Raw genomic sequence first — 26,971 nt, forward strand, 5'->3', positions numbered from 1 at the left:
AATTCTGCATTTACTGCATGGCAAGGCAAGGGCTGGATTCCTAGCTGGATTTAGCTGGTTAGACCAGGGCCCAGTGTTGAAATACATCAACAATGACATGGATGAGAAGAAAGCAAAAAAAAAAGAGAAAACCCTGCTTATCTTGCGCTATTTATTCTGCTTAAGAGTCTACATTGGGCTGCATCCTTAATGAGCACCAGAAACTTCATCCTAACTGCATCAAAAATTAACACTAGCCCATGAAAACCAGAATGACAGCCCATTTGATCAGTAACGTGATCCAGTGGGAACACAGAGCCACAGTGCTCTGTAATTCCCTCTGCTTGTTCATTGGTGTCCAGACACCCCTTGCAAGGTATTAAATTTTAGCTCTGTGGTGGAAGCCCTAAGCCAGTCAAAGCTTTAACAATTGGCCTGGACCTCTCTAAGTTTTCCAAAAGATATTTTAAATCCCCTTCAAAAATGTGTTTTATTGCTTTATAAGCCAAAAAATCAGAGAAGCTAGGGAAAACAGAAAACAAATGGAAAAGGGTTTATACACAGTGATTTAACTGCTGCTTCTGCAAGTTAAATCTGTTACTTTTTAGATGACCACTACAAACAAGCACTCTTGTCCTGTAATTTTATTTTCTACATGGGATACAGACTACCAGGCCTGAGGGCAGCAGAGTTCCTGGCCCATCATTCCTAAAAACTCTGATCACTCCTAAAAACTCTGCCCTTAGCACGCCTTGGTGCTCCCTGCCTTCCTCCCTGAGGACACACCACCTCTTTCTTAGGTGAATGCACCACGATGAGGAAAAGTGTGAAAAAACCCAACAAACACAGCCCAGGCCTGTAAGCCAAAGTGACCATCAGTGTCCCCAAGGATGGGGACAGGCCACCCCAGCACAGCTGGTCTGAGGGCAGGGCCTCTGGGCTAAAACTGAGGAAAGACAAGACAGGTTTTTTGAGAAACCCTCAGCCTTCAGGTTTTGAATTTGCCTATTTATCAGTTCACTTTAGGGAAGAAATAAAAAAGTTGCTGTTTAACTTACACCATCCATAAATGGAAATTTTTAATTTGAGCACTTAGAATTACTAATGGATGACGTGAGTTATTTTGTGAGGGAAAAGCACCTATAGATTTTTTACAGCTGTAATTTTCATCACAATTTGAAAATTCCACTATTGCTAATCAATTCAGAATTTAAAATGCAGGAAAATATTGACAAAATAAGCACTTATATGTCTCTTCTACTGCATATCTATCTAAACACAATTTTGGACATCACATTCCTGCTGAATAAATATCTCCTGTTCTACAGTACCTCATGCCAGACTGAGCAGTTCAGTCGAGTTTTAATGAGAAGCTGTGAAGACAGACATATCAATGTGCTCTGCAGGCTGAGTTAGAGTGGAGGGAAAAGAGAATCACCAAACTGGCCAGTGAAACATCTAGCTTTATTCTCACAAACAAGTTGAGCATGGCTGACCTATCAAAACTTGAAAACTTTGCAGCTCTTTAAATTTAATTCTAGATTTGAATTAACAGTCTTACTCCTCTGTCAGTGAGTGCAAAAGAATAATTTTTAGCAGGAGGTATATGTAAAATAAAGAATATATTTTACTGTAGATTTTTTTTTTTTTCTACCAATACATAATAGGCAATTCTGGAAATAGTTTCCTATTTTAAGTTTTGTGGTTTTGGACTTGGAGAGCTGGTCTTAATTAACCATCTACTTTCTAACATTTACAGAACAGTTCCATTTATCTTTAACATGGTTTTCATTTTTCTCCTATTGGTGCCTGCAGTTGTCTAAGTCCCATTCCTCCCACAAGCCTCAGGCAAGTCATAGATTTACTAAAAGAATCTCCAAACTCTCAGTAGTGTTTAAGATCAAGTCTGCATGTGGGATTTAGAGTTTTCTCTCTCTTTTTTTTTTTTTTTTCCTGCTTGCTGTGATTGCATTTCTTGGCTTTGTAATCCAGTTTCTCAGCTCTTCTGCAGTTTCATCTCCCTCCTCAAATGCATAAAATAAGCACTGCCTCAGTTGGCTTCAAGCCCCAAAACATTCATTCATGGTCTTTTTTTTTTTTTAATTTGGAAAAAAACTCATTTCATTCAGCTAGAAATTTTACCAGAAGAATTTTAAGTGAGTTAATGAGGAAAAGGTCTCCATTCAAATTGAAACTTCTCCTCTTTGGTACTGTGCATTTGCAAACCTTGCTGGAAGACACTGTTAACTTAACAAGCTCATGCTAAAATTTCTGTTTCTAATAAAATGCCTTAACTGCAAGATAGCAGGTATTGTTAACCTGGAAAATGAGCTGATATATTTATGACAACAGTATTTCATTGTGAAAAAAAATCTAACCTTAGTTTGGCCACCTTTTCCTTATTGGATCACTGGAGAAAAACCATGTCTTCACCTTTCAGAGTAATAAGCATTATTGCTCCTTCAACAAAATACCTTTCAATCAATTCCTAACAACTCAGTTTCACTGCTGCAGTATGAGATCATTCTATATTCTTGGAAAACTATGTAACCATTAAATTAATGTGGCAAAATGTAAGAAAATGTCTTAATCAGCTTCTACATAAGTGTTTCATGGGAGAAAAATAGACCAGTAGTAGTCTATGTTATTAAAAGCAGCTATATGAATACATTAATTCTTTCTCTCTGCAGTTAAATAAACAATGCTTTACTACCCGAGCTTGGAAAAAATCAAGAACATCAAATCCAAGACCTTCTGAAGCAGAGCCACATGTAGCTTGTTTTTGCATTACAATTAGAAATTCACTTTTAAGAAACATATTTTATAGGTGAAAGAAAGATTCAGATTAAATGTATGTATATATTTTTCATCAAAATGTGAAATAATATTTTTGAATTCTTCATAAAAGGAAACTAAATTTTTGTAAGGAATTTTCAGAAAAAGTGAAGGACCTTAGGGGTCTCAGTCAAAGGCAGTACTTAGAAAGAGCTGAATCTGGACTTTTCTGTGTACTCAGATAGAATCTCAATTATAAATAAAACTTGATTTTCAGTGTCAGAGAAATAGCTCAGTATTCCATAATCTGAACCACTGATCTTCTACTAAGATATGATTGAAAAAAGGGATTAAAATGTGAAAATTAAGTGGAGGAAGTAATAGAAGAAATATAAGGAAAAAAAAGAAAACAAACCAAGGACAAATAACAAGAAGAAAAATCAAAATGAAAACTCATGAAAGTTTAAAGAAAAGTCATGAACGTTTAAAATCTATGTGTAACTACAGCAATAACATTTGAAAGGAGAGAGGAAATTTTAAAAGGTCATTAGCAGAGAAACTGGTTGAGTAATATGTGATCAAAGATAACAGAAAAAGCAGGGTGTAAAACATGAAGCCAATGGGATTGCTGAGATTGCAGAAGGCTGCTGCAATATATGAAAATCTTATGGGGAGACCTTAAATAGTGCATGCATAGAAAATGACACAAAGCTATAAAAACGCTGAAAAAGTTTGTGTGTGCACTCCAACACAGAACTTCAACTTAGGAAGTGAAATGGCCTCTGAGGAGAGGCCGAGGACAATCTATCACCTGGTGAAACAGACCCTGCTTAAAACATAGATGAACTGTTTCACTATTCACCAAGGGGGTGGAGAACGAGGAATGCAAGATATATATTTTGTAAGGGAGAAAGAAAATATAGACTTATGTCAGAACAGGGATCAAGAAATTAGGACATCTGAAGACTGACAAGACTCCAGGGGCTGCTGTACGTGATCCATCCCAGATTTCAGAAGGACATGACAAAGTAAATATGGGAACCTTCAGTGGATGTATTCAAACCTCTCTGGAAAAGTAGACGTATGAGGGACTTGAGAGAAGCTAACACAGGACTGATATTTGAGAAGGGATCGAGGAGACATCTATGAAAAATACAGACATGCAGTCGTGACTTTGGCAGGAGGGACCTTATGGGAAAAACAAAATTACGGGACAGAAAGGTGAACACCTGGAAAGTTACGATTTAATTAGGGACAGTCAGCACAGATTCACACAAAACGAATCATGCCTAACAAATCAGATTTATAGAGGAAGTGACAGAAAGAACAGGCAAATGTTAAGCCATGGACATACGGAAAGCTTTTGATACAGTACTGCAGAAAAGGCTAAGCCTGAAAGGTAAGAAAGAATAAGAGTGAACTACAGAGTAGATGGAGCACTGAAAAATGAGGTTAATGGAAAACATTGTGTGATAGACACAGAACTAATGCTCCTGCAGCTACCCATCTCTCTGAAATTAGAGTTTGGAGTGAAACTCTGCTCTGCATGCAGGTCAAATAATCCCATTTTGTTTATCCATCTGATATTTTTTGACTTTGTACATTAAGTAAAAACCTCCCATTACTTCCATTAAGGAAAGAAGGATCTCATGGAAAGAAGATCAGATCATTTCTGAGTTTCAGCAGTTGTCTGGACCAGCCCTAGGGAGACATTCTATTCCTGTTTCTAGTGCTATATTTGCTATCCAGCACAAATACACAATGGGATGCATGGAGACTGTAAGGGTGATGAGCTTTACCAAAAATACAAAGAATCTGTGTTTGTGGTACATGCATATGTAAGGAAGAAGCAATGCAAAACAGGTATAAAATTCTGAATGAAATAAAAGGGACTATTGTCCTTCCCCTCCTGAGAGCAGTCAAGTGGCCTCTCTAATGACTACTTAAACAGTTTCCAGGTACACTAGTGGGATGCAACAATGTCTTCTGACAGGGTTTTAAAACACATCACTTACCACATCATCTCTGTCTTCCCACTCCACCTCAGAAAGGTCCACACTACTGTAGTTGGGCTTCCTTCGTTTCTTTCCCTCTTCATACTGGTATCAAAAAGGTGAAATTGTTAGCACATCCTGTTTTATTTGCACAACAAATTTGATTTTGTATCAGAAAATTAAAAAAATATTCTAAATGCATGCTGATGGTCAGCAATACATTTAGCAATAGGTGGCTTAATTCACACAAAGTGCACCATACTGCTGCATAAATGCTCCCTGTGAACTGAAACCCTACATCTCATGATTATTTGCATGATCTCTTGCAGTGCTTTTCTTGATGGACACACAGGGAGGTCAACTTCAGCTGCTGTACCTTCTTCTCCCCATATGGAAAATACACAAGACCTTGGATCTTGCAGCTTATGTTAAATATCTCCAACTGGCTCTTTCAACTGTACAGGAAGTTATATTTACTATAATCTTATCAACAAAATGTTTATCCATTTCATTTCAAACAAGATAAAATGCAAGTCTTTGGGAAGTATGGTGTTAATGTTTGCTGATATTTCATTTTATCTACAACTTCATGGGGAAAAGTAACATAGTATTAATGATAATGTAGGGTGTTTCATCACTACTCACTGTTACGCTGTAAATCACACATTTAAAATAAACATTCTTGTGACAAATTAATTTGACACTGAGGTGTTTATAACGTGGGAAATTCTGCCCTCTGCTGAACATTCAAAATCAGCCTATTAGTGCAACCACACAAACCTGGCTCAGTGGAAGAAAGGAATGCTTAGGAAGACCTTGTGAATAAAGAATCTGACTGGTTAACTAAAATTAGGAGAGTACACTTGAAAAAAAAGTAAATTTGGGAGAGAATCAGCGAAACACGAAATAACACGAAATAACACGAAATCCGGTCTTTGATCAAGAGAAACCACAAGTCTGTTTATGAGGTATGACAGGAGACATTGTGATGCTGTGAAATATCCCCAAACTGCTTTTGTGACTACTCAGCAGAGGATAGAAGCTGTACCTGTAAGGCAATATATATGGCTGATTCTCCTCCCTCAGGCCAGGACCAAGTAGACCATAAACCAAACCTGTCAGTGTTTGAGACAAGCCATTCATCACCACAGCCAGTGCTGCAGGCACTTTCAATCATGTTCTGCAGATTACACAAAGACCAAGGGAAAGCCTTGCTCTCTGAGCACTAAGAAGGTTATTTCCATCCTGACTTTTTCCTCTCTGAATTAAAAATTCTCATATAAATCCCACAGTTGCTTTTGTAGACATTACTTAAAAATAGGAACAACAAAAATCTTCCTGAACAGCAAAATTTTACAAATCTTGACTACAATACCATAATCACAAAGAGATTTTGAGATATTGGTAGCACTACAAAGTTTCTCCTAGTACAGGCTTCACTGAGCTTCCTTAATTTTTGCTCATAAAGAATTGGATACCCTATATTTTCTTAAAGACAGTTCTTTCAGGAAATTCAATGGGATAAAATCCCGAGTCAACTCTCATCTTTTGAATAAAAAAAATCCCACTGATTGGTGTAAGTTCTGAGAAGTGATAAAGATGCAATTGAAAAGTATTTTCATGCACTTTTCTTGCCCTCTGCTAAAACCCACTATTCTTGTAACAAGGTTGTCTAATTCTCATCTACTACTATTTGGCAGACGGGTAGAGAGATGCAAAGAATTTCTGCTTTTAGCACACTCCAGACTTTGAATTCAGGCAGCTCAGTTCTACAATTAATTCTTGCTATGTGACAGCCCTGATAGCCAGAGAGACAACTATAGTCAAATACTGAAGTACAAAATTTGCAGGCAATCTAATTAAATCTCAGAAGAATAACATATGAGAGGATAACATCCCAGTCATTGCCAGGGCTTGATTTCTGTAGCTGTGTTTTGCAAGCCTTTCACTATGGCTGCAGCTATATCAATATTATCTTTAATCTTTACAGGGAGTAACTACATCTATTCTCTGTGGCTGCACCAATTAACTGAATAAATCTTTGATTTGATTTAGTCATTCTAGTATAGAAATGGTTACAGTCAAGCTCTGAAATGCTGAGAGCGGAACAGCGTTACAGAGACATTAGCTGGGATCATTTGAGTAGAGCAAACAGCTCCTGTACTGATTCCAATGTTTAATTACATCCTCCCTCACAGATGTTGAAGAGCTTCTGGGCTATACTGCATCCTCAGACATGTGCAGATCCTTAGGCCAAGAGAAGTTCATCTTGTGTGTCTGACAGCAGAAGCAGGCTTCAAGCCCAAGGCAAACCATTAGCATCATACTGATTATGGAGTTTGTATTTATTTTAATCATATAGATTCCACACCTTACATTCAGAGAGCAAAAAACAAAAACCAAAAGCAAACAAATGAAGATCTGGATAAAACACCCAAAAAAGTTCTGCAGAAAAGAATCTGAAGCATTCATGTCTTAAAAATTTATACAAGTCACAAAGCCAAAACCCCGATGGTCAAGCAAGAGTTAGGCTCTATAAGCATTCAAAGGAATGGCAAATGCACTTAAATGCATTTAGGACAGGAACTAATAAAGTATTGAGATGTCTAACTCCTTATTCAGCAATCACACTTTAGGGGCAACTCTTTAATTGCCTACACGGGAATTCAATAGCTCAGAAAAGGACAGCAGAGAAAACAAAACCAACTTGCAGGAAGAATGGGATACAAAACTTATTTGTACATATTCTTCACGAAGATATCACTTTATTCTCAGCAGTAAATTTACATTATGCTTATGTAACCAGGGCATCAAACATCAAACATCAATGCGAGCAGATCAGATAAAAAATACTTGATAAAAGTAATGTTAAAATGTCTATTCTTCTCTAGCTTCTTTCTGGTTTTATTGCTTGACTAATTTCTTGGTAAAAGTTATTCATGGACACTGAAGCAATTCCCCAGGTTTTAAAAATATCATTCATCTATATCTTCTTCTCCTGTAGCAAACCTAATCTAACCTTTTATCTCTGATTTCCTGGGTAAAGTATAAAATGCTGATTGAAGTCTGACGCCAAACCCATCTGCGAGATTACCATAAAGCATTGAAAAAAATCATTAAGGGACCCATTGGGAAAGATAGAAACTAGGAATTCTACCAAATTACTCTGATTTAAGTACAGGAGAAAAAGAGCTAGATTTAAAATGTGTGCTGTTAATCTTTGGCTAGTATAAAATATGAGGTGATATTATATAGCAGTTAACCCCAGGGAAGAAAAAAATAGACACCGAAAAGTGTTACATATCTGGACTGCAAAAGAAGAAACTTTTGGTCCACTCAAAACTACAGGATGGTTCTAACTTGTTGTTTGTGAGAAAAACACATAATTTGGTTTTTCCATTAGAATGAGCTATATCTTACTCAGTATTTTTTGTTTGAGATGAGGCCAGACTCTTACAGCACTGGGTGATTCAATCAACGTGTGACGTGTGTTGCTTAAAGACTGAACCACATTTTTTCACCACCCTGTACACAACCATTTACATGTGCCATTATTAAAAACTTTGCTTTGATTTTCTTTTTTTTTTTTTTTTTTAACACAAGCAGTCCCAAACCATCTGTATTGAATATGACCAGCCACGTGTTTATGGAGTCAGAGTGTAGCAATCTGATCAAGGACAGAGCAAGCTACTCCTTAACAGCTGCAATCTTGGGTCTAAGGTGATTGGAATTTCTCAGACGTGCTCCATCTGGATAACGGGGAGGTGGCAGAGGGGAAGTTGCTGTGATAGCAGCCTTGGAAGCATCACCAGATTTTAGTGAACTTGCTAAGCCAAAATGTGGGATCATCTGTGAGAAAATATTGTGGTAAGAAAGCACCTACTAAAACACAACCAAAACCTAGAGAGGTAAAATAACTTCAAGGAACAGCTCTCCATTGCCACACTACTGATGTGTACAAAAGTAAGGAATTAGGTACTGAAAAAAACTCCTCCAATCTTAAAACATAGAATCATTCAACAAAGTTTCATCTTTTTGATGAAGAGTACTTCAAAATTTAGATAATGTATTATACTCATTGGGTTTATTAATATCATCAGGCTTATCATCAGGCTTTGAGAATGACCCCTTTTTCTTTTGTTTAGAGGAGACAAGTGTATTTATGCAAAAATATTTTGCTGAGCTTGAGTTTTTCATAATAAAATACATAATATAATTGTTTCTATAACTGTAACTTGCACTAAGCCATCCTGCAAAAGTATACTTATCTACAAAGTCTGATTGGAAAGCTTGAATGAACAAATATCAGAGGAAAAGCAAAATTAACTAAAATTACACACTTTTCCATGCAGTTTAAAATAAACAGGCAGAGATTGTATATGCTGTATATATTGCAATTCCTGGTCTGGGCAGTTATTCAGCTCCCTCCCTTCTCTCAGACTCTGCACACTAAAGCTACCACTTATTTATTGTCTCGGGTGGCTTTGACTGTCATGCAAAACCTGCAGCTTTTGGGGTGGAAACTGTGTCAGACCTGACTTCCCATGGTCAATACAACCTTCACCAGCTCCCCCAGCACAAGCTGCTGCTCTGTCCCACTGCTCCCACTGCAGGGACTGTGAGATGGGGAAGTGTGATTTAAAAACAAACTAAACAACAAAAAACCCCAAACAAACAAACCAAACTACAATAGTAGTGAAAAAATCCCTTTCCCTGCTTCACTGCTTATAACCAGATAATACAACATCACCCACAGTGACTGAGCTTTCATTCTCCACAGAATGCTACTCAGCTCCAAAACATTCTGCCTGGGGATACATGTGAAGCAGCATTTTAATCTAAATCGCTGCTGCTTGGCTTTTAAGCTCTTTATTTCATTTGGAATACTTCTTTTCTCTGCTCACATGATCCTGATTTGTCATTTCTGATACTTTAATTTCATGGTTTCCATCCAGTTTGCAACCTCAAATGATCTCTTACTGACCTGCACTTAGCCTTGAATCTGTAGAACACTAAGAGCTGTTCAGTCAAAAACCAAAGTTTCTTTCTACACACACCTCCCTAGTTTAATATTAAAAAAAGGTGATACTTTGATTCTCTCAGGAAAATAGGAAAAAGAACTTCCCTGTGCAAAGACAGGTTTTCATGACTAACCTATTATTTAGGATGTTAATCTAGAAGTTCCTAGGTTATGGTTGGTAGTAAAAAACAGTTATTCTGGATGGGTTCTCCATGACAGATGGCAATGAAAAGTTGCTGCACTATAAAATTTGCAGAAATACTGCAGAGAAAAGCTAAAAACAGGAGTCATGTCATTTGCTAGGGAAAAGAGAATAACTTAATTCTAAATTTCCAGGCAGAGAAAAAGTAGGAACTATTAAATGTGCCATGTACACAGGAGAACCATCTGACAAAACAATGGAAGAAAATAGTTCTTACGCCACAGGTATTTAACTAACCCTGTCTACTTCCCCTCCTAATGTGTGTTCACTTTTCAAATGGTGCAGTAATGTTTAAAATGATAAAGCAATATGGAAATATACAGGGTGAAGTAAAAGTCAATACCAAACTCCAGCTTTAGGTCCCACACCTTGAGCCTGGCCAAGAAGTTCATCGCTGAGCACACATTCTCAGGTGGATTGCAGTTAATTATCACAGCAACATGGATGTGATTTACTCCACTGAAGAAAACAACCCCTTTATTTGGGATTTTATTTGCATTCTTGGGATTTATCATTTGGGATTATGTAAAACTGGCAGCTGCTTATAATTATTTGGGGTTTGAGTAGAAATAATTAAAAACATCTGCCTTTATCTTAATACTACCAGACTTAAACCCATGAGCTCAGTTATACCTAACTTCAAAGCTGAAAGCAAAGAATAAAAGAAAGCTTCGCATATTGCTAACAAATTTTCAGCGATTCATTTATATGTACGACCAGTTATTCAACAGCCTTCAAACCTTTAATTATCTTTTAAATATATGTAATTTTGCACTTCTAATTAGATAGCAATTTAATGCTCTCACAGGGATTCAGACGGGCTGTCTTTTTTGAAATGTAAACTCCAATAGGAATAATCATTGGCATTCAAGTGATTGAATTCTTCAGTTATTTAAATGAACGTGAGGCATTTACACTGCTCAAATCATTTAAATATTCTGCTGTCAGCTACAGCTGTAGAGTTTTATGGAGTCAATGAATAAAGCAAGGGTAAGTGTAGGTTATCTTACGTTCCAGGCAGGACTCCCCAGAGAGAAATGAGATTTGCTGCTTCTGAAAGGCTAACACTGCTTAAGTGGGGCATTAATGTTTCCCCTGACACTCAGATTTCTCTGTTTTTCTATATTAGGAGAAACAAATTTTCTCAAAATTTACAGCCACGAAAGACTTAATACTGGTCTAGAATCTTCCAACACCCTAGGTCCTTCAGCTTAACACAACACATAGTGACAGTTCACATTCTAAGGCTGAAATGAAAACTTACTCAGGCACCTGAACCACCAATATATTTTGGTGAGGGCATTTCAATATTGTATAAAGGCTTTGATTTCTAGCTGTAACTTTCCCAATCAAGACTGATCAAATTAAAAATGTGTATCCTTCTATAGGAAGCAAGGCATCAACTGAATTAATTTACAGCGTAAGAGCATTCACAAACAACCATTCATAAACCCCATTACAAGCCTTCCAGAGCTTATATTGAGCAAGAATAAATGTCCCAATCTTCTTAGAAACAGAGGATTTTGATTTAAAACCAGAAATATTACTAAATCTTCAGTAATCAGGGATATTATTAAATTAATTCATAAATCAGAACACATTCTTAACCTCAGATTTATTTTTAATAATGGTAGAATATAAATAAAAGATGCAACTTTATTCAAGAACATATGTATTTGTCTTTAAATGCATATTTTCTTTCATTAAGAAACTCATGCTCCTTGTTCAGGAACTCTGAGTATTCTACTCTAAATGAACCTAGTAATTACTGAAAGAAACCCAACCTAGTTCCACTCCCTGAACAAAAACACAAATCCCATTGCTAGCTATGAATCAAAAAAGCCACGGACCTCAGAAAAACTGGTAGCAACCTTGCTATTATTTATTGAAAACCACACAAACATTAGGGCCGAGAGGCAACAGCACAAACCCCTAATACCAGATAAGGGTCACCACGGTGGGGATCTGTGACTGTGGCAGACATTCATCTTCCAGGGACATTCCTTAATTTCTCTGCAATCCCACTACACTTCCCTAAGACAGCAGTTTTCCCCTGGCACCAGCCTTGAACAGGCTGCAGGGTGATAGTTGCAGCAATGACCAATCAGCCACAATTAATGTGGTGGTTGTTCCTAAGGGCATATCTAAGGGGTAAAAAGTATTTATCCCCTGTTTCTCATTCTTCCTTTGCATTCAGTAAACTCATTTCTCTGGCAAACAGCAACATCATCACCATGACATATTTTCATTTTAAAATCTAACAGTGTAACACCTGGCACACACCACAAGTGTTAAGAGGCTCCTGAAAAGCAGATGAAATCTGCCATGATCACAAATGAGAAAGACTGTATCCTCACACTTACATTTCAATACAGATAAGGAGCCTCAGCACCAAGTCAAGAAAAATCTGTCAATTCACTTTTGAACTCCCAAAAAAATTTATTATTTTTTTTTTATTAGCAGTTGGTCGTGATTTTCAATGGAATATAAAATTCCAGATTACATCACACAGCTGAAAATATTCTCTCGTGGAAGATATAATACAACTCTGTAAAAATATAGACTTTTAGTCAAAGTCAGTAGAAAAGAGTATTCTGATACAACAGTATTTAAATAAAAAAAAAATAAAAATTCCATCAGCTACAGTCTACAGAGTTGCCATTGGGATAGGAAAGAAGACTTAAAAAAGGCATAATTAAAAAAAAAAAAAAAAAAAAGAGAGAGAGAGAGAGAGAAATAAAGAGAGGGGGGAAAAAAATTAAACTAAAAATTCAAGTAAAATTAAGCGAATGGTTAAGAGAGCGAGAGGCCTGAAGGACAGGCGGGTGCCCAGGCGGACCCCGGAGCTCCGCGGGCCCCGGGCCTGGGCGGGGCTGTGGCGCCCCCTGCCGGCCGCCGCCCCGCGCTGCAGCCGCGGGCCTACGGACAGCGGGCGGGAAAGGCCAGCGGGCCTCAGGGCCGCTGTCCGGGATCCCCAGAGCAGCTGCCGGGGATCCCCAGCCCCGCTGCCGCGCTCTGTTGTTGGCTTGTGTGCCACCACTCATGGCCCTACTAATGCCTGAAGGGAAAGGTTCTCTCTGGTCCCTCTGTGGGACTGGTGGAAGGTGCCGCTCCAGCCGCCTCAGGCAGCCCCGCTGAGCACTAGGGAGCACCTCCCTCCCCTCCCTGCGATCCCTCCCGTGAGCACCCAACCCGCCAGCCTCACCGAAAGCCAAGTTTACTCAAAAAAACAACAGAATCAGGAGGTGAAATCCCCCCGAAAAGCATTTTTAAGTATAAACCAAATAGAATAATCAGCACAAAAATGCAGCCGGCTGAATGACTACACACACTGCACAGTGTTAGATAAAAATCTGGTGCAGTGGGAAGCGTTCTGCGCTGTTTGCTATCCCGCCTCTCTGCTCCGTGTCCCAGAAGACAATGCCTTAAAAAGCAGTACATCAGCTCCAGAGCTAATAGATAGGGGGTTAGGAACTCAGGAATTCAGTAATATTCTAGTTTTACATCACTGCCAGAAAATATAACCACAGGATAAACCAGAGTGGATCAAGTCAGTAATCAATGAGACTTGAATGTAAATCTAAGACAGAAATACTTCTAGAGAGTATATTTTGTGAATTATCTAATTCCAGATCTACAGGCCTATTTTCACATAGATATTGTCGCAAATTTTGTGGAATTTTACAATGGTATCAGGATTTGGCCTGCAATATTAAACCAAGGGCCCAGGCCAGCAATCACTTCACTCTCAAAAACTCCACTGAAGTCAACAGGAGACTCTCATTACCCACCACTGACAGAACCCAGAGGTAAAAATGACTCTTCCAAAAACCTGAAATGAACAGACCATGAATATATCACAATAAGTTCCCCTAGCTGACAGCTTATGGGCTACTGACCAACATTTTGATTTTAAAAAGAGATTCCAATGTATAAGGTAATGAAGTAAGTGCCTTCAAGACGTCCATTTGGTGAGGGATTGTAAAGCAAACCAGCTTTTGCCTCACTAAAGCAAAACATCAGAAATTAGGAAGAGGGTAATACCCTCTGTCCACCTAACTTAGAGCTATCCAGAGTTCCTGGACCTCATTACCTTCTGTTTTAAAAAATACCTATTATATAGTGAATAAATATTAATAATTTTGAAATAAGTAATTTTCCCAAAGAGAAAGGGACACTACAGCAAAGACAAGAGCTATCACTCTTGTGATGTAGTGAGAGAACTTCAAATACATTCCTGCGCCTTGCAAAGCTGGGATGTCAAATTCACCCATTAAAGCTTCCTTGTTGGACTTTTCATTAAGTTCTACTCCAGTTAAAAAACAAACTAAGTGCAAATATAAATGTTAATTTAGTGTGTAATTCCTAGCCCGAATCTTAGAAAGACAAATTATTTTGCCTGGTGAAGACTTGAGATATGCTAATGACTAAATAAATCAAGCTTGTCAATAATTTTATTTTCAAATTAAATTATCCACCCGGTTAATATTTCTGTTTTCTACTGAAATATCATTGAAATTGGAAGTTGCCGGGAGTTGCAGCATGAGGAACACATGTGGCAGCCATGTGGACACAGCAGTGGAACCATTAATGCCAGTGCTTTGCTAGGAGCCAGTGGTGATGGAACACTTGACAGTGCTGTTCCTAAACAATGATGCAACCAGGAATGTACCAGCCCTCTGGGGTGTTAACTTGATAAACATTTGCAAAACAGTAACTTTATTTTTCTTGCTGTGATTAGTGCAAACATGATGATAAGGGAAACTAAAGGTAAAATTTGCTGCTATTTCTCTTTTAGTACAGAAAATCCCTAGTGCTCCTATTTTGCTTAAAAATATGCTTTACTGAAATTTCTGCACATATATTAAATTAACTTTAACACTTTAGCATGACAAATAGGGGTTATTACACAACACTAGAGCATTCCAACATTCCATTTCAATGTAAAATGAACATAATTATAGCAATTTTTGGCTTTGCTATTTTGCAGTAATGGACGTCTGCATGTTTTGCAGAAGCAGCTTGTATATTTATTTTCCTAGGGGTTTTTTTCATGCTAACTGTTGTTTCCAGAGGTAAATTTACCAATAACTCTGATGGGTTATAAAATAGAAAGTATCTGCTCCATTGTACTTAATTTTTAATGAAGGCTATTCACACTAGGAAAAAAAACCAAATGCAACACATACAGCTAAATAAAATGGATCAGTAAAGAGCATTCTTACCAAAGGCCTAAGTTCTGGATGAGTCAAAATATATCCATTGTTTGTAATTGCAAAAGCATATCCATGAATACCTAACTGTAAAAGTAAATGAGAAAGAAATACTAATTAGCATGGTCCCAGGTAACCCTTGAACAAAAAATCAGGCAATAATTCAGCTATCCAGGGCACCTGGATATCCAAACACAGCACAGCCTTTATCCACACATATGCTGTAACATAGGCAAAGATCCTTGACATTTTGTGCAAATGAGAATCTGTCATTGTGATGAATTTAGCATAGAGCACAATTTTACACTGTCACAAACTCTGCTGTCCAGGGCACAGGGTGTGTGACAGAGTCAGTCATTATATACACACATATATAATATAGCTATGTATGAGATGCCTTAGCATGTGGCAATACAGAACATGGGCCAGGGCAAAGGGGTGCTGGAATATCATAAATTCCCCTATTCCCAGGAGTGCACAGTTTTCCTCACTTGTTGTTGAAGAGCCACATAAAGGTGAGGAAAGTGCAGCTACAGTGAGCAACAGTAACCTGTCATATGTGATAGTTACATCTTCCCATCTTAAAGGATCTCTGTTATTTCCAGTTCAGCTTGAGCCACAGAAGGCAGCTCTTTCTGCTAAAGAATTTCCTCTAAGTTTACATCTTTGTACCGAGTGGAACTGTGGGAGATTCCTTGAGAGCAATGAGACGCTTGATGAGGCCCGACAGTGCCCAAATTTAGCATTGTATTTATTTAAATAAAAATACCGGTCTGTTTAACAATATGCTTATTACACAGCTGATTGCATCCACTGAATGCAATAAATGTACCTTTAAATCCTTCATGTGGTTATGCAAACATCCCCTCTTAGCATAACCTTGCTGCTAATGTAGACTTGTTCTACAGGTTCACTATGTATCTTTTGCCATGCAAAGAGCATCTTCCTATCCTTATTTAGCCATTTTTTCAATTCCTCAGACAATAGAATATCCAGTGTATTTTTATTCAACCACCTCAATACACTATGGTATTAATAAAAAAAAAAAAAAGAACTTGAAAGTCCAGCACTATCTTGCTTGGATATTTACTTTACAGTTCTCACTACTAAATCTTGTTATTTTACTTAAGTGCATTCTTAAATGCTTTGCTGAAGTGGGTCTTTAGGAGTTTGTCTGACACAAAGCAACTTGAGCAAGGCTGAAAAGTCTGAATCCTTTCTAAGAGGCAAAAGGGAGAGCAAGCCTATTGTATTCTGTGATTTTTCTGGAAATAGAAACCAGAGTGTGATATTATGGCAAGGTCACAGGTAAAACATTCCAGGTTAATTTATAGTGTCTCCGTGTAAATGGTTGTGTATGGTCAACTGTATCTGCCACACAGAGGATTGTTTCATAAATTAGTGGTTTTCCTATAGCAATAAACTTCAGTGAGAGCAATAGAAGGTTATACGTTCTTGGCTTCTCTTCATAAAGGAGGGATAACCAAAATAATAACAGTGGACATATTTTAACTATTATAGTGTGACAAGGGAACGAGCTGTTGGCTAAATATCAGATCTCAAGTGTAATTGTCTGTGTTGATAACTGTAGAATGACATCCAGGCAATGGAAGTCAGGTAAGGAAACAAATGTGGGTGGTATATTTCACAGGAAAAAATATGCCTGTTTGAGGCCTACACAGGATCTGAGGGTAGCATTTTATCATGTTGTGTGCAATGTGTGAAACTGCACAGTCTCTGCAGTATCTGAGAGATGTTACCACTTACAGCAGCACTGCCATTTAAAACCTTGAATTCTGTCTCTAAATCACAGATTCAGAAACAAAAATACCTTCTTTTAACTGTCGTAAAACGTCACATGTAAGTCAAGTATTACCAAATCCAACCCCACCTTATTCAGGAGAAACTGCCACTGACATCTGGGGATGTTTAATCAAGGTAACAACTGCTGCAAAGAGCTTATTGCTATTATTCATCTTCCTCAGCATAAAATCCACCTCATCCAAGCTGAGAGGATTCCAGCCCAGCAGACTTCTATTTTCAACCATCATTTTATATCCCTGTGTGAATTTTTTGTCACGTGTTGCCTCTGCAAAAATGGGTCCCAGGGGTGATTATGCTCTTGCAATTGCAGAGTCTTTGTTTAGGGCATGTGGGACTGGAAGTTATAACTCAAGTGATCTCACTAACCCAACTGCATTGCATGATATTGGGGCCTCCTGTAATAATCCTCTCTTTCAATGCATCCTGCAATATAAAACATACCTTCAAATAAAAATCTAATATTCAGCAAGAGGATCATATATTACTTCCATAGAAAACTAATTCTTAAAAAAATTATTTTCTGAATCAGTCTTGATCTGTTCCAATATCCATTATTTGGGCCTCCTACTCTTTCTAGATTCTCATATTCAGACTATGTCCAAATCTTACAGATTATTTAGGAGTAACATCACTGTTACTTGGCTTTTCCTATCAAGCCATGCACAGCCAAGCTTTTATTTCTGCAGGTACTACAATGTTGTTCTTCCTTCTCACTACAAATGAAACTTGCTTTCCCCACAGCTCCTTACAGGCAGCTCCATAGATTGTGGCTATTGCTCCAAATTTAGCAAAGGAACAAATCTTTCTCCTCTACCTTCTACTGATTAGGTATTTCTGCATGGACAGAAGTATAGCATAAGTTTCTGTTAGCAAATGGTGGTGGTGGTGTGTGCACTGAGAGAGTTCCCTGCTATTTATTCTGAGCAGCAATGTCTCTGTCACTGTGCTTTGCTATCAGTGTGGAGTCACCTGCTGCCTCTTCCCATTGCCTGCAGCGTTTTTCCACCTGGGACAGCCTCTCTGTGCTGGGTTTGCACAGCCCCTGTGCTGGAGGGATCCAGGTCGCAGGAATTTACTCCAATTTACCTTGTCAATATTATTGTCACTCTTTTTTAGGCATCATTTTTATCAAGTTCTTGTTTAATTTAAACTTCCCAGTTACCGTATATTGATCCAGAAAATCATTTGGTGAATCCTAATGTATTCAAACTAGAATTAAAACTGATAGGAGGAATTTTATGTAAGAATATTGGAAGGCACTCACAAGTCAGTTTCTTCCTACACTCAGAAATCACTAAATGAAAACATGGCAGACAATTAAGAGACAATTTGTATGATACACAAATTTATGATCAGTACAGGTGCTGTCAAACTGCAGCTATTCCAGTGGCCTCTTTAGCAAAGGCTGTCTACAATATTGTGTTACATGCTTGTTAGTCATGCAAAAAAATCCACTAGGAATGAACTGGAAAATATTAATTTAATTTTCATTTGTGAATAGAAGAGTACTATAGTAAAATATTTCAGACATGGAGAAGTAATGAAATACTAATGTACGGCATCAAATTTAAAAGAAAAGTAATTACATTTTGTGTTTTACTGAATGAAACTCATTTCACAAGAGATATAGTGGTTCAAATTTTGAAAATTTCTATGATAATTCATTTTTAAGAATTTTATTGTAGAGTTGTCATTGGGACAAGAAGAATTACACACAGACAGAAAGCCTAAAGCCACATTAAGGATAGGTTTTCATTTAAAGTTATGCAATTTTTCAGCTTTTTTTAATTATTATTTTGACTAATTTCTGACTATACTTCATAGTTTGATAACTTCATTGATTTTATAATTACATTGATTTTAATATGGGCAGTATTTAATACTACCATCTAAACCACACTGATTCACAATGTGAAGATCAGGCCATATTTTAACTTAAGTTTTAAAAACGGCACTTGCTCTCAGACACTACAGTGGTAAAATTCCTGAGGAAAATGGGTGGAATAATGGAGCTATGTAAGTATAAACAATAAAAACATATTAAATGAATTATGTTATATTTAAGGCATTATACTGAATAGAAATTATATATATACCATTTGTGTATTACCTTGTACTTTGGAATAGTTTTTAAAAGCTCTTTAACAGGAACATCTGTGCCAACTACTCCCAGGAGAATCCCTTTAGACCTCTGAAAAGAACAATAAAAGATGCACTCAGAACCACAATAATAATAAACATTCTCACCACTTATTTCACCTTGCAGCTACACTGCAGAGCTGAACAGATAACAGACAAATTATTTAAAAAGTGGGGAAAGCAGACACTGGTACAACTCAGCTGATCAAGCAGTAATTAAATCAATAATATTGCTCCTTTCTGCTTTATTGACAATTCACATAGAAAAGGCATGCAAGGTTTTGATAACTGGTGAATCCCTCTACTGAAATCTTTCACATGCAAATAGGTTTTAAATTAAGAACTACTGTTAAAAATATGTTACTTCTCTCCCAATTTTTCGTACCATTTGATGAACAAAAGAGAAAGATGAAGCATTAAGGGGAAAGTATACTTCAATTTCTTTAACAATCTGTTGAATTACTAAAGATAAATAGATACATCTATAGTAGACATAAAACTAATAAATTCTCAGTTATATTGGAGCAAAGAGGAAAATTATATAGAATATTTGCTACAAAAAAGTAATACAGAATTAAGAAAGCTGTAAGGCCCAGTGTCATCTGAGATTTTCACTTTGACATGGGGTTTCATCATTTTACCATGGTTTCTAGAGTATAGGTATTTGATATTATTTGTCCACATTTTTATGGTAATAAAGGGATAGTGACTGCAGACAAAATAAGAAGAAAAAAAATTAGAGTTGGCTAAAATCTTATTAGATCCCTGAAAGCAACTTCACATCGGTCACACCATTATCACATAACAGAAATAATCTGAGTACTTACAGTCTCATTTTGCTTACTAAATACAGGCATGGCAACAGTTGTCATCAACACCAATCCCTGATCATCAGCAAGCTATATTTGAAAAAGAAACACTATCTCTGAGAACTACGGGGCAATTACAAGCATGTGATTGCAGTTTTCAATGACATTATTTCCATTTTAAACGAGACAAGGCAGTTTATCCAGATGTCACTGATGCTTTACGCGCAGCCCAGCCCAGCCTGGAAGCAGCTGTGCCCATCCCAGTGCAGGCAAGATGCCTCCTCATCCTCTGTCCTACTTCAGTCTGCTCTGAGGAGCACCAAGAGCAGCAGCAAAGCAGCTGGAGCTCTGCTCCACATCCCTCCCACTGTCAGCTCTGCCAAAGCTGCCTCGGGCTGTTTTCTCCCAGCAAAGAGCAAGAGGTCATGAAGTGTGTGTGCTTTGTTGTGGTGCAGAGACCAGAATGGAGATCCGAGATCTCGGTTCCCACGGCAGCGCAGAGCATGACAGCCAGTGAGGATCCCAGCAGCACCTTTGCTCCAGCTGCTTTCGCTTCGCTGGACAAAGAGGTGCCATGAAGCATAAGTTGATTCTGCACATCAGGTTTCAACTTATTTTTCTAGGTTAGGGAGAAAACATCTCCTGACCTTGGTTCCATTCAAGAGAAGCACGTAGGATGTTTAGCACTGGGCACGGTGAGTGCTCAGATTGTCTCCTCCCTGCTCAGACTGCAGCTCTGCCCCGAGGCAGCTCAAGCAGGAGGTGGAGAGTTATTGTCCAACCCTTTCTGTCCCCAGGGACAGATATTATAGCTGAAGAGGTTTATCCAGCATTTGAAAGTGTGACACAGTTCTGATCTCAAGTGGAGATTTTGTAGAGCACAAATTCTGCTTTGCTGCAGCTGTATTCAGCCAGCTGGATGCAGCAACAGGGATGATCTTGCTGAGCAATACTGTAGGTGACAGTCGTGCCTAATTGTGGCTGTGACATTCTCCTACCACTCATATTTCTATCATGTTTTCTGCACTCAGGTAAAACTTCTAATTCTTGTTCTTTTTAGAACTTCTGCAATTTTTTTTTTTGCTTTGTTTGTGTTTACAAAGGTTTTCTTACAGTGAAGGAATAGAAATTGGCTCCCCACATTCTCAGAAAACAATTCCTACGTTATGAGAAAGATACCTTATGAAGCATATTCCACATTAACAAATCAGACAAACAAAATTAGAAAATTATATGTTCTGCATCTCCCAATCTTCTTCAGGAGGATTTTAAGTTTCTTAAACAAGTATATTTCCTGAGGCATGGCACTATCTCATGGTGAGAAGGAATGTTTGCAGACATTAGACAGAAACACAAATGGGGCTTAGAGTCAAGAAGGTTTCCATCTGATAAGGAATCACTAGGGATATGAGGTGGAACAAACTTATAATCATATTTCTTTTTTTTTTTTTTTTTTTGTTTTCCTTGTTAGCAAGAAGAGATAATTCTAACCCCAATATAATCCTTGATCTATCAAGGAATAGTAAATTATTAAACAAACAAGAAAAAAAACCAAAAACTTGGCAAAACATTGTGGGTTCAAAGGTTGCACTTAAAACTCAAATGCAGCCAAACCAATGTAGGAATTTCCTCTTCTTGGCCAGAGTAGTAGAGTCAAGCACACTGACATGATTTGTGTGGAGAGGAGCCCAGGAAGTGGAAAAGCATTCTGCTGATTACGAGGTGATATTTTGGAGCACTTAGTGATTTTATATGATTGCCCTGGGTAGTCTTCTCTGACATCATGTTTTTGTCAAGTGCCAGGACAGTATTAATTTACGAGTCCCCTCACTCTCAAGATATTACTAAAAACAATTCAATGGATAGGATAAAGCCAAGGGATTGTCAGTAGAGTTTTAGGGTGTTTGAAATTCTTTACATGGAGGAAAAAAACCCCACAGTCTGGAGCTCCTGGGAATTTATGAAAGAACTGCTCATTAACTCTCAAAACTGACTATGGAAGCAGGCAAGAGTGATTGCTCTATAATTTTGTTATTTACAAGTACCAACTAGAGTTGGCTGCTGCAATCATTTCTATAGAATTGCAACTGTATAATCCAGTCTGTTTGATTTTTTATTTGTTTGGCAGATGAACAGGTTGTTGACCACTTCCATAAGTGGAGTCAGCAAATAGCTGGATGAGCAGGGACTCATATTTACAATGTTTTCCTGAGTCACTGCTCATCATAATGTAGTTACTATCTAGTTTAAAATGATGAATGTAGGAGACAGCATCAATGCTTTGCCCCAGAGTGGTAACAGTTTTAGGTGGGCAACTACTCAAGGGCTATGGACACTCAGTTGATAAAATGCTGGCCAAAAAATAACTAACCTTTGAAAGAAAATAAATCTCAAGAATGAGGAAAAAATGTGTTCCCAGCCTAAATGTCTCTTGTCTGTTTAGAATAAAGAAACAAAACATACTCTCTGAAAAACGTGCAGATCTCTAATGCCTAGTGATAATAGTTTTATAATTGGAGGGAAAATTCCCTTTAGAAATAGATTTAACTACAACAGTTTTCCTTTTAATTCCTCACTGTACACAGTTACCCCCCTTCAGAACTACCCCAAGCAGATCTTCCTAAAAACAAATGAAAATCATCCTCTTAGCATGAAGCCACTTAGAGTTTGGCCTCCCACCCGTCCATCTCTCAGGGCAATGAGTGAGGCAGGCTCCAGAATTCAACCAGACACACATATACAGGAAAGAATATAAACATTTTCTGAGGTGTTCCCATTACAGAAAGAGGAATTTGAAAACTGAAATGTCTTCCTTGAGAGTGTATAGTCAAGAAGAGTTACAGTGGGTTGTCCAGAGCTTCTGGCACACCTGCCCAACCCACTCCCCCTTCTTCCCTTGTCCATAGATTTGGTTCACAATGTTCCATCTTCTGTGACCACTGCACTTTTATGTGCTGATCAAAGTCATGAGGCAGGCTGGAAGCCTCAGAGAATTGGAATTTGTGTTTTATATGGACTAAAAGAATAAGGAATAGCTGTTATTTTGGCATAGACTCAAGTTATGGTCTGGGACAATATAGAAACCTGTGTGAGCATCTTACATTAAAGAGATATTTCTGTGTTTGACACACAGAGTAAATCCTAAAAAACCCTTTATTGCAAAATACTTACTTGGAGTTTGTAAACTGCCGATTCAAAAATATTATTAAAAGTCAGTTTGCTTGTTGAGGAATGTGTGAGAGAAATTTGGAAACTAAAGACTCCAATTAACATGCATGTGAAAATTTTAACGTGGTTTTCTGATTAGAAACTAAATATGCGTTACAAAACAAAGACAATAGCATCTCATGAGGAGGAAATAAATCCAAAGGAATGCTAAATCAAACTGTTTACTTTATGATTATTTTTTTACTCCATTAGATTCCACTTAAATGTAATAATTCTACAAAAGTGCTAAAATCACTAGTCACGCACTTCAGTGAAACCGCAGCTTTACAAATTTTCTATTCCCAATGACAGTTAATTCAGCTCTTCAAAGTATAATGTAAACGATGCAGGGAATGATAAATGATCCTCCCAAAAGGCTGAAAGCATCAAGATATGAGGAGGGCACAGAACTGCTCACAGAAGTTAAGGATAACACAGAAAGAGAGAAGAAAGCTTTCAGGAACTTCTGTGCAATAAATATCATTAAAACATTTCTATATTGAGGAGGTATGGTTCCATTCATGAGAGAAACATTAAAAAAAATTCTTAAATGTTCCTAAACACAACTCTCTGCTTCTGATTTGTGCACCTAATTTATTCACAACTACCTTTTCACTCAAGCTAAGTAGAACAAAACATCACAGCAGGAGTAGGGCAAAAGCTTTTGAATCCTGCTGTGTTTGCTCAGGAAAGCAAGTAAAGCTTTCCTACTTGGAAACAAAACACCTTTTTGAACTATTAAGGAAAAATGGCTTTTGCTCTTCAGTGCATACAAAAAGCTGTTTAACATAACAGTTTCAAAGATAAAGGTCATTTTGGAAATCAAAATGAAAAAAATTGAAAAGTGGTAAATTTGAGTTATTATTTTATCTTACTGCCATTTTCACAGCCCTGTGGGATGGCTACGTAAAAACATGCATAAAAGAAACACAAAGGACAAGTAAAATTCATATGAATTTGTTTCATTTGTCTGGTAGCAATTCTTCCTTTTAGATACATTAACTCTCCTTATACATGTTTTGTTCTTAAAGTAACATAACCAGACTAAATCAAAGTATTCCTTGAAACTCTGGTGAGTTTTTGGTTGGTGTTTTTTGGCTAGTTGGGTGGGTTGTTGGTTTGATTTGGTTTTGTGGTATTTTCCATTTTAACTATAGGGCATATCACAAAGATCTTTTCAAGACAAATATCATGGTGCAACAGATATATCCACTTTAAACCCATCATTATTCATTTCACCTGCTCTCCAATTCTGAATTTGCACCAGTTTGGCTAAGAGCAGATGGCATAAGAGTAACAGGTTTAATTGTTATTTAACTGCTGTAGACAGCTGAAAACCTACAGGTCTTCAAACTCAATAGCTAATCACCACAGAACACTGATTAAACACTGGAAAGACTGAAGCCAAATTGTCCCACATATAAAACACATTTCATCAAGATGGTGAAGTATTTATAATAGATATGAAATATTAAAGGTAAACTTGAAATGCCACATTTTTCTTCAGATCACTCAAAGATTAAAGTGAACATGTTTAGAGAGACATGACTGTTTGAAATGTTTATAGAGAAAACATATGCAAGATGATACATAGATTCCAACAAAAATACAGTACAAGTTCAGACACCACATGGCAAAACAGTGACTAAGTCATTCATAAAAGCATGCACCAGCCCTGTGCTGCTTCCCTTCACCTTGCAGAGAGCAAGAGAGGTTCTCTTGGTTTGTTCATAAGCTGCCTGGCTACGCTTATTAAAAGGCATATTTCTTGCCTGAAGTTATCAAAAGCCCAGGAGGATTACTTGTGCCTGTCCCCCCTCCCCATTCCATTCCTTCCTTCCCACCCCTATCCTCTTTCTCTGCACAAAAGTAACACACAGTCAACTAGACTGTAGTCAGCTATGTGTGCATATTAAAATATGTGGCTTTAGTTCTGCATTTGTTTGATCCAGGGTAAAAATCACTGAAATTTGGCAACTTGGACCATTTATGAAAATTGTGATTGTTAACCACAAACTTGAGTAATTTGTAACAGATTATTCAGAATTGTGGCCATCAGAACAGGTAACACAGCACCACATGGCACAAGCTGACAAACAGCTTGTACTTCCTGCACCAGCACATCACAGTCTGACTCTCTCTTCTTTCTGCAAACTGTTAAGAGAAGCATTTGGCACAAACATTTAGACAAGCAGGTGAAAATGAAAAAGCCAAAGTTAGCTACCCTAGCCACTCTTTTGGTCCTTCTACTTTTCCAGAAAGCTGTACACAAAATATTTATTGAAACCTTTTATTTCAAGAAGATAAAAAAAAAAAAAAAACCACAAACCAAACATTTTTTTGGTACCATGTTCTGCAACTATCAAAGCATGAACAAACCACGGACATAGTCCAGTGTCATAAAATAGCATATTACTTTGAGGTTTGAAATAGAATTTTCCGAGCTCCACGAGCAAGGGATTTTCAAATACATCATAAAAATAAAGCCTCCCATCCTCATATTTCTCTCTTTTTAAACTAAAAAGTGGCTGAGATGTGTTAGTGAAGTTCTAAGTTCTAAGTTCTGTGAATGCCCTCACCATTCTTCAAAAGCTATGAAGTGAAAGATCACTTCTCTTATAGCTTTCATTAAAAACTGAACTTCTATCATCATCCATGAATGTTAATAACAGTGACATCAAACTAATTGCTGTGACATTTCTTATTGAAGGTGCTTTACCAAGAATAAGAATGACTTGGACAAATGAGTGTTGCAATTGTCCAGCATATTCTATTCCTTTTTATCATTTTAATACTTTTTTTACCAAAACCACAAAACACCAGCTAGTTTTTTTAGTTTCTGAAAGCCTTGATTATATTTGTGAGATACATAAGGACGATGCAACAGGCATCAAGCAATTCTTTGGCACACTGACTGTGCTGTCCTACGCGCGGTGCTGACCCTGGTAACACCATATCGATGCAGAAGTGGTTTAAAGGCAAGAGCACGTTGTATGAAAAGTGTGCAACCTGCTAGAGAAGTCAAATGCTGAATGTTCAGGGGTGTGTTGGTGGATACAGTGGGGAGCAGTGAAAGGGTACCAGCTATGCCATGGATTCTGCAGTCTCTACAACAGATCCAGAAATATTTCACATGGATTAATGGAGTGAGTTGGCTTTTTTTTTTTAATCCCTACTATTATTTCAAATTGCTGATAAAATAGCCTCCCTGTCGTTTCCAAGTTGTTTCCAAGTTGTTATTTCCAAGCTACTGGACGCCTGGCATGTTAAAATAGCTCCTATGTTTGAAGAGCTGCTCTCAGCAGGTACCTCAGCTGGGCTCAAAGCCAGGCTCCTTCCTGGGGCCGAGCTCAGAGCCCCCGTGACAGTGAAGTGTTTCACTGATCACCACCTGTACCGCACTCACACCACCATGGAAACGTGAAGCACTGGTGACTACTTGGAATGACTAGGATTTGATTAAAATATTTTACCTTTTGTGCCTGAGGGAGCTGGAAAACAACAAAACAGAACAAGTAATTATACATTAAATTAATTTGAACAGCTACTTTAGCTGCTGTATTAATAAAAGCATAATCATAATATAGAACAAAGTGTAAAGGAAAGAAACTAGAGGAACTAGGTTTACATTGCCAATTGATTCAACTTATTGAGGGCTGACTTTATGATTTGACAGCTTCTCTACGAGGTATCACAAAAGCACCATTTAATTTGTTAAATACTACCACACCAAAAAAGGGATTGTTTTCTCATCAGATATGGTATCACACCTGAACTGTGAAGTAGTTCCATCTTCCTGTACACAAATA

At 37.6% G+C, this 26,971-nt stretch overlaps 1 protein-coding gene across 2 annotated transcripts in view; it reads right to left on the reverse strand.

The window, feature by feature from the left end:
* Positions 1-26,971, reverse strand: part of CACNA2D3 (calcium voltage-gated channel auxiliary subunit alpha2delta 3) — a 413,270-nt gene that overhangs the window by 88,431 nt on the left and 297,868 nt on the right. For both annotated transcript variants that reach the window (XR_015275129.1, XM_086846678.1), the window contains 5 exons: positions 26,636-26,653; positions 19,974-20,045; positions 19,118-19,198; positions 15,196-15,270; positions 4,770-4,853 (listed from right to left, as the gene is read on the reverse strand). Coding sequence is in view for 1 of the 2 variants with exons in the window: in XM_086846678.1 (XP_086702804.1) it covers positions 4,770-4,853; positions 15,196-15,270; positions 19,118-19,198; positions 19,974-20,045; positions 26,636-26,653 (330 nt within the window). In the remaining variant the exon portion in view is untranslated. The remainder of the gene's footprint in view (positions 1-4,769; positions 4,854-15,195; positions 15,271-19,117; positions 19,199-19,973; positions 20,046-26,635; positions 26,654-26,971) is intronic.

This window comes from Cyanistes caeruleus, chromosome 11, assembly GCF_971803275.1.
Source record: "Cyanistes caeruleus chromosome 11, bCyaCae1.hap1.1, whole genome shotgun sequence".
In the NCBI taxonomy this organism is placed as follows: Eukaryota; Metazoa; Chordata; class Aves; order Passeriformes; family Paridae; genus Cyanistes; species Cyanistes caeruleus.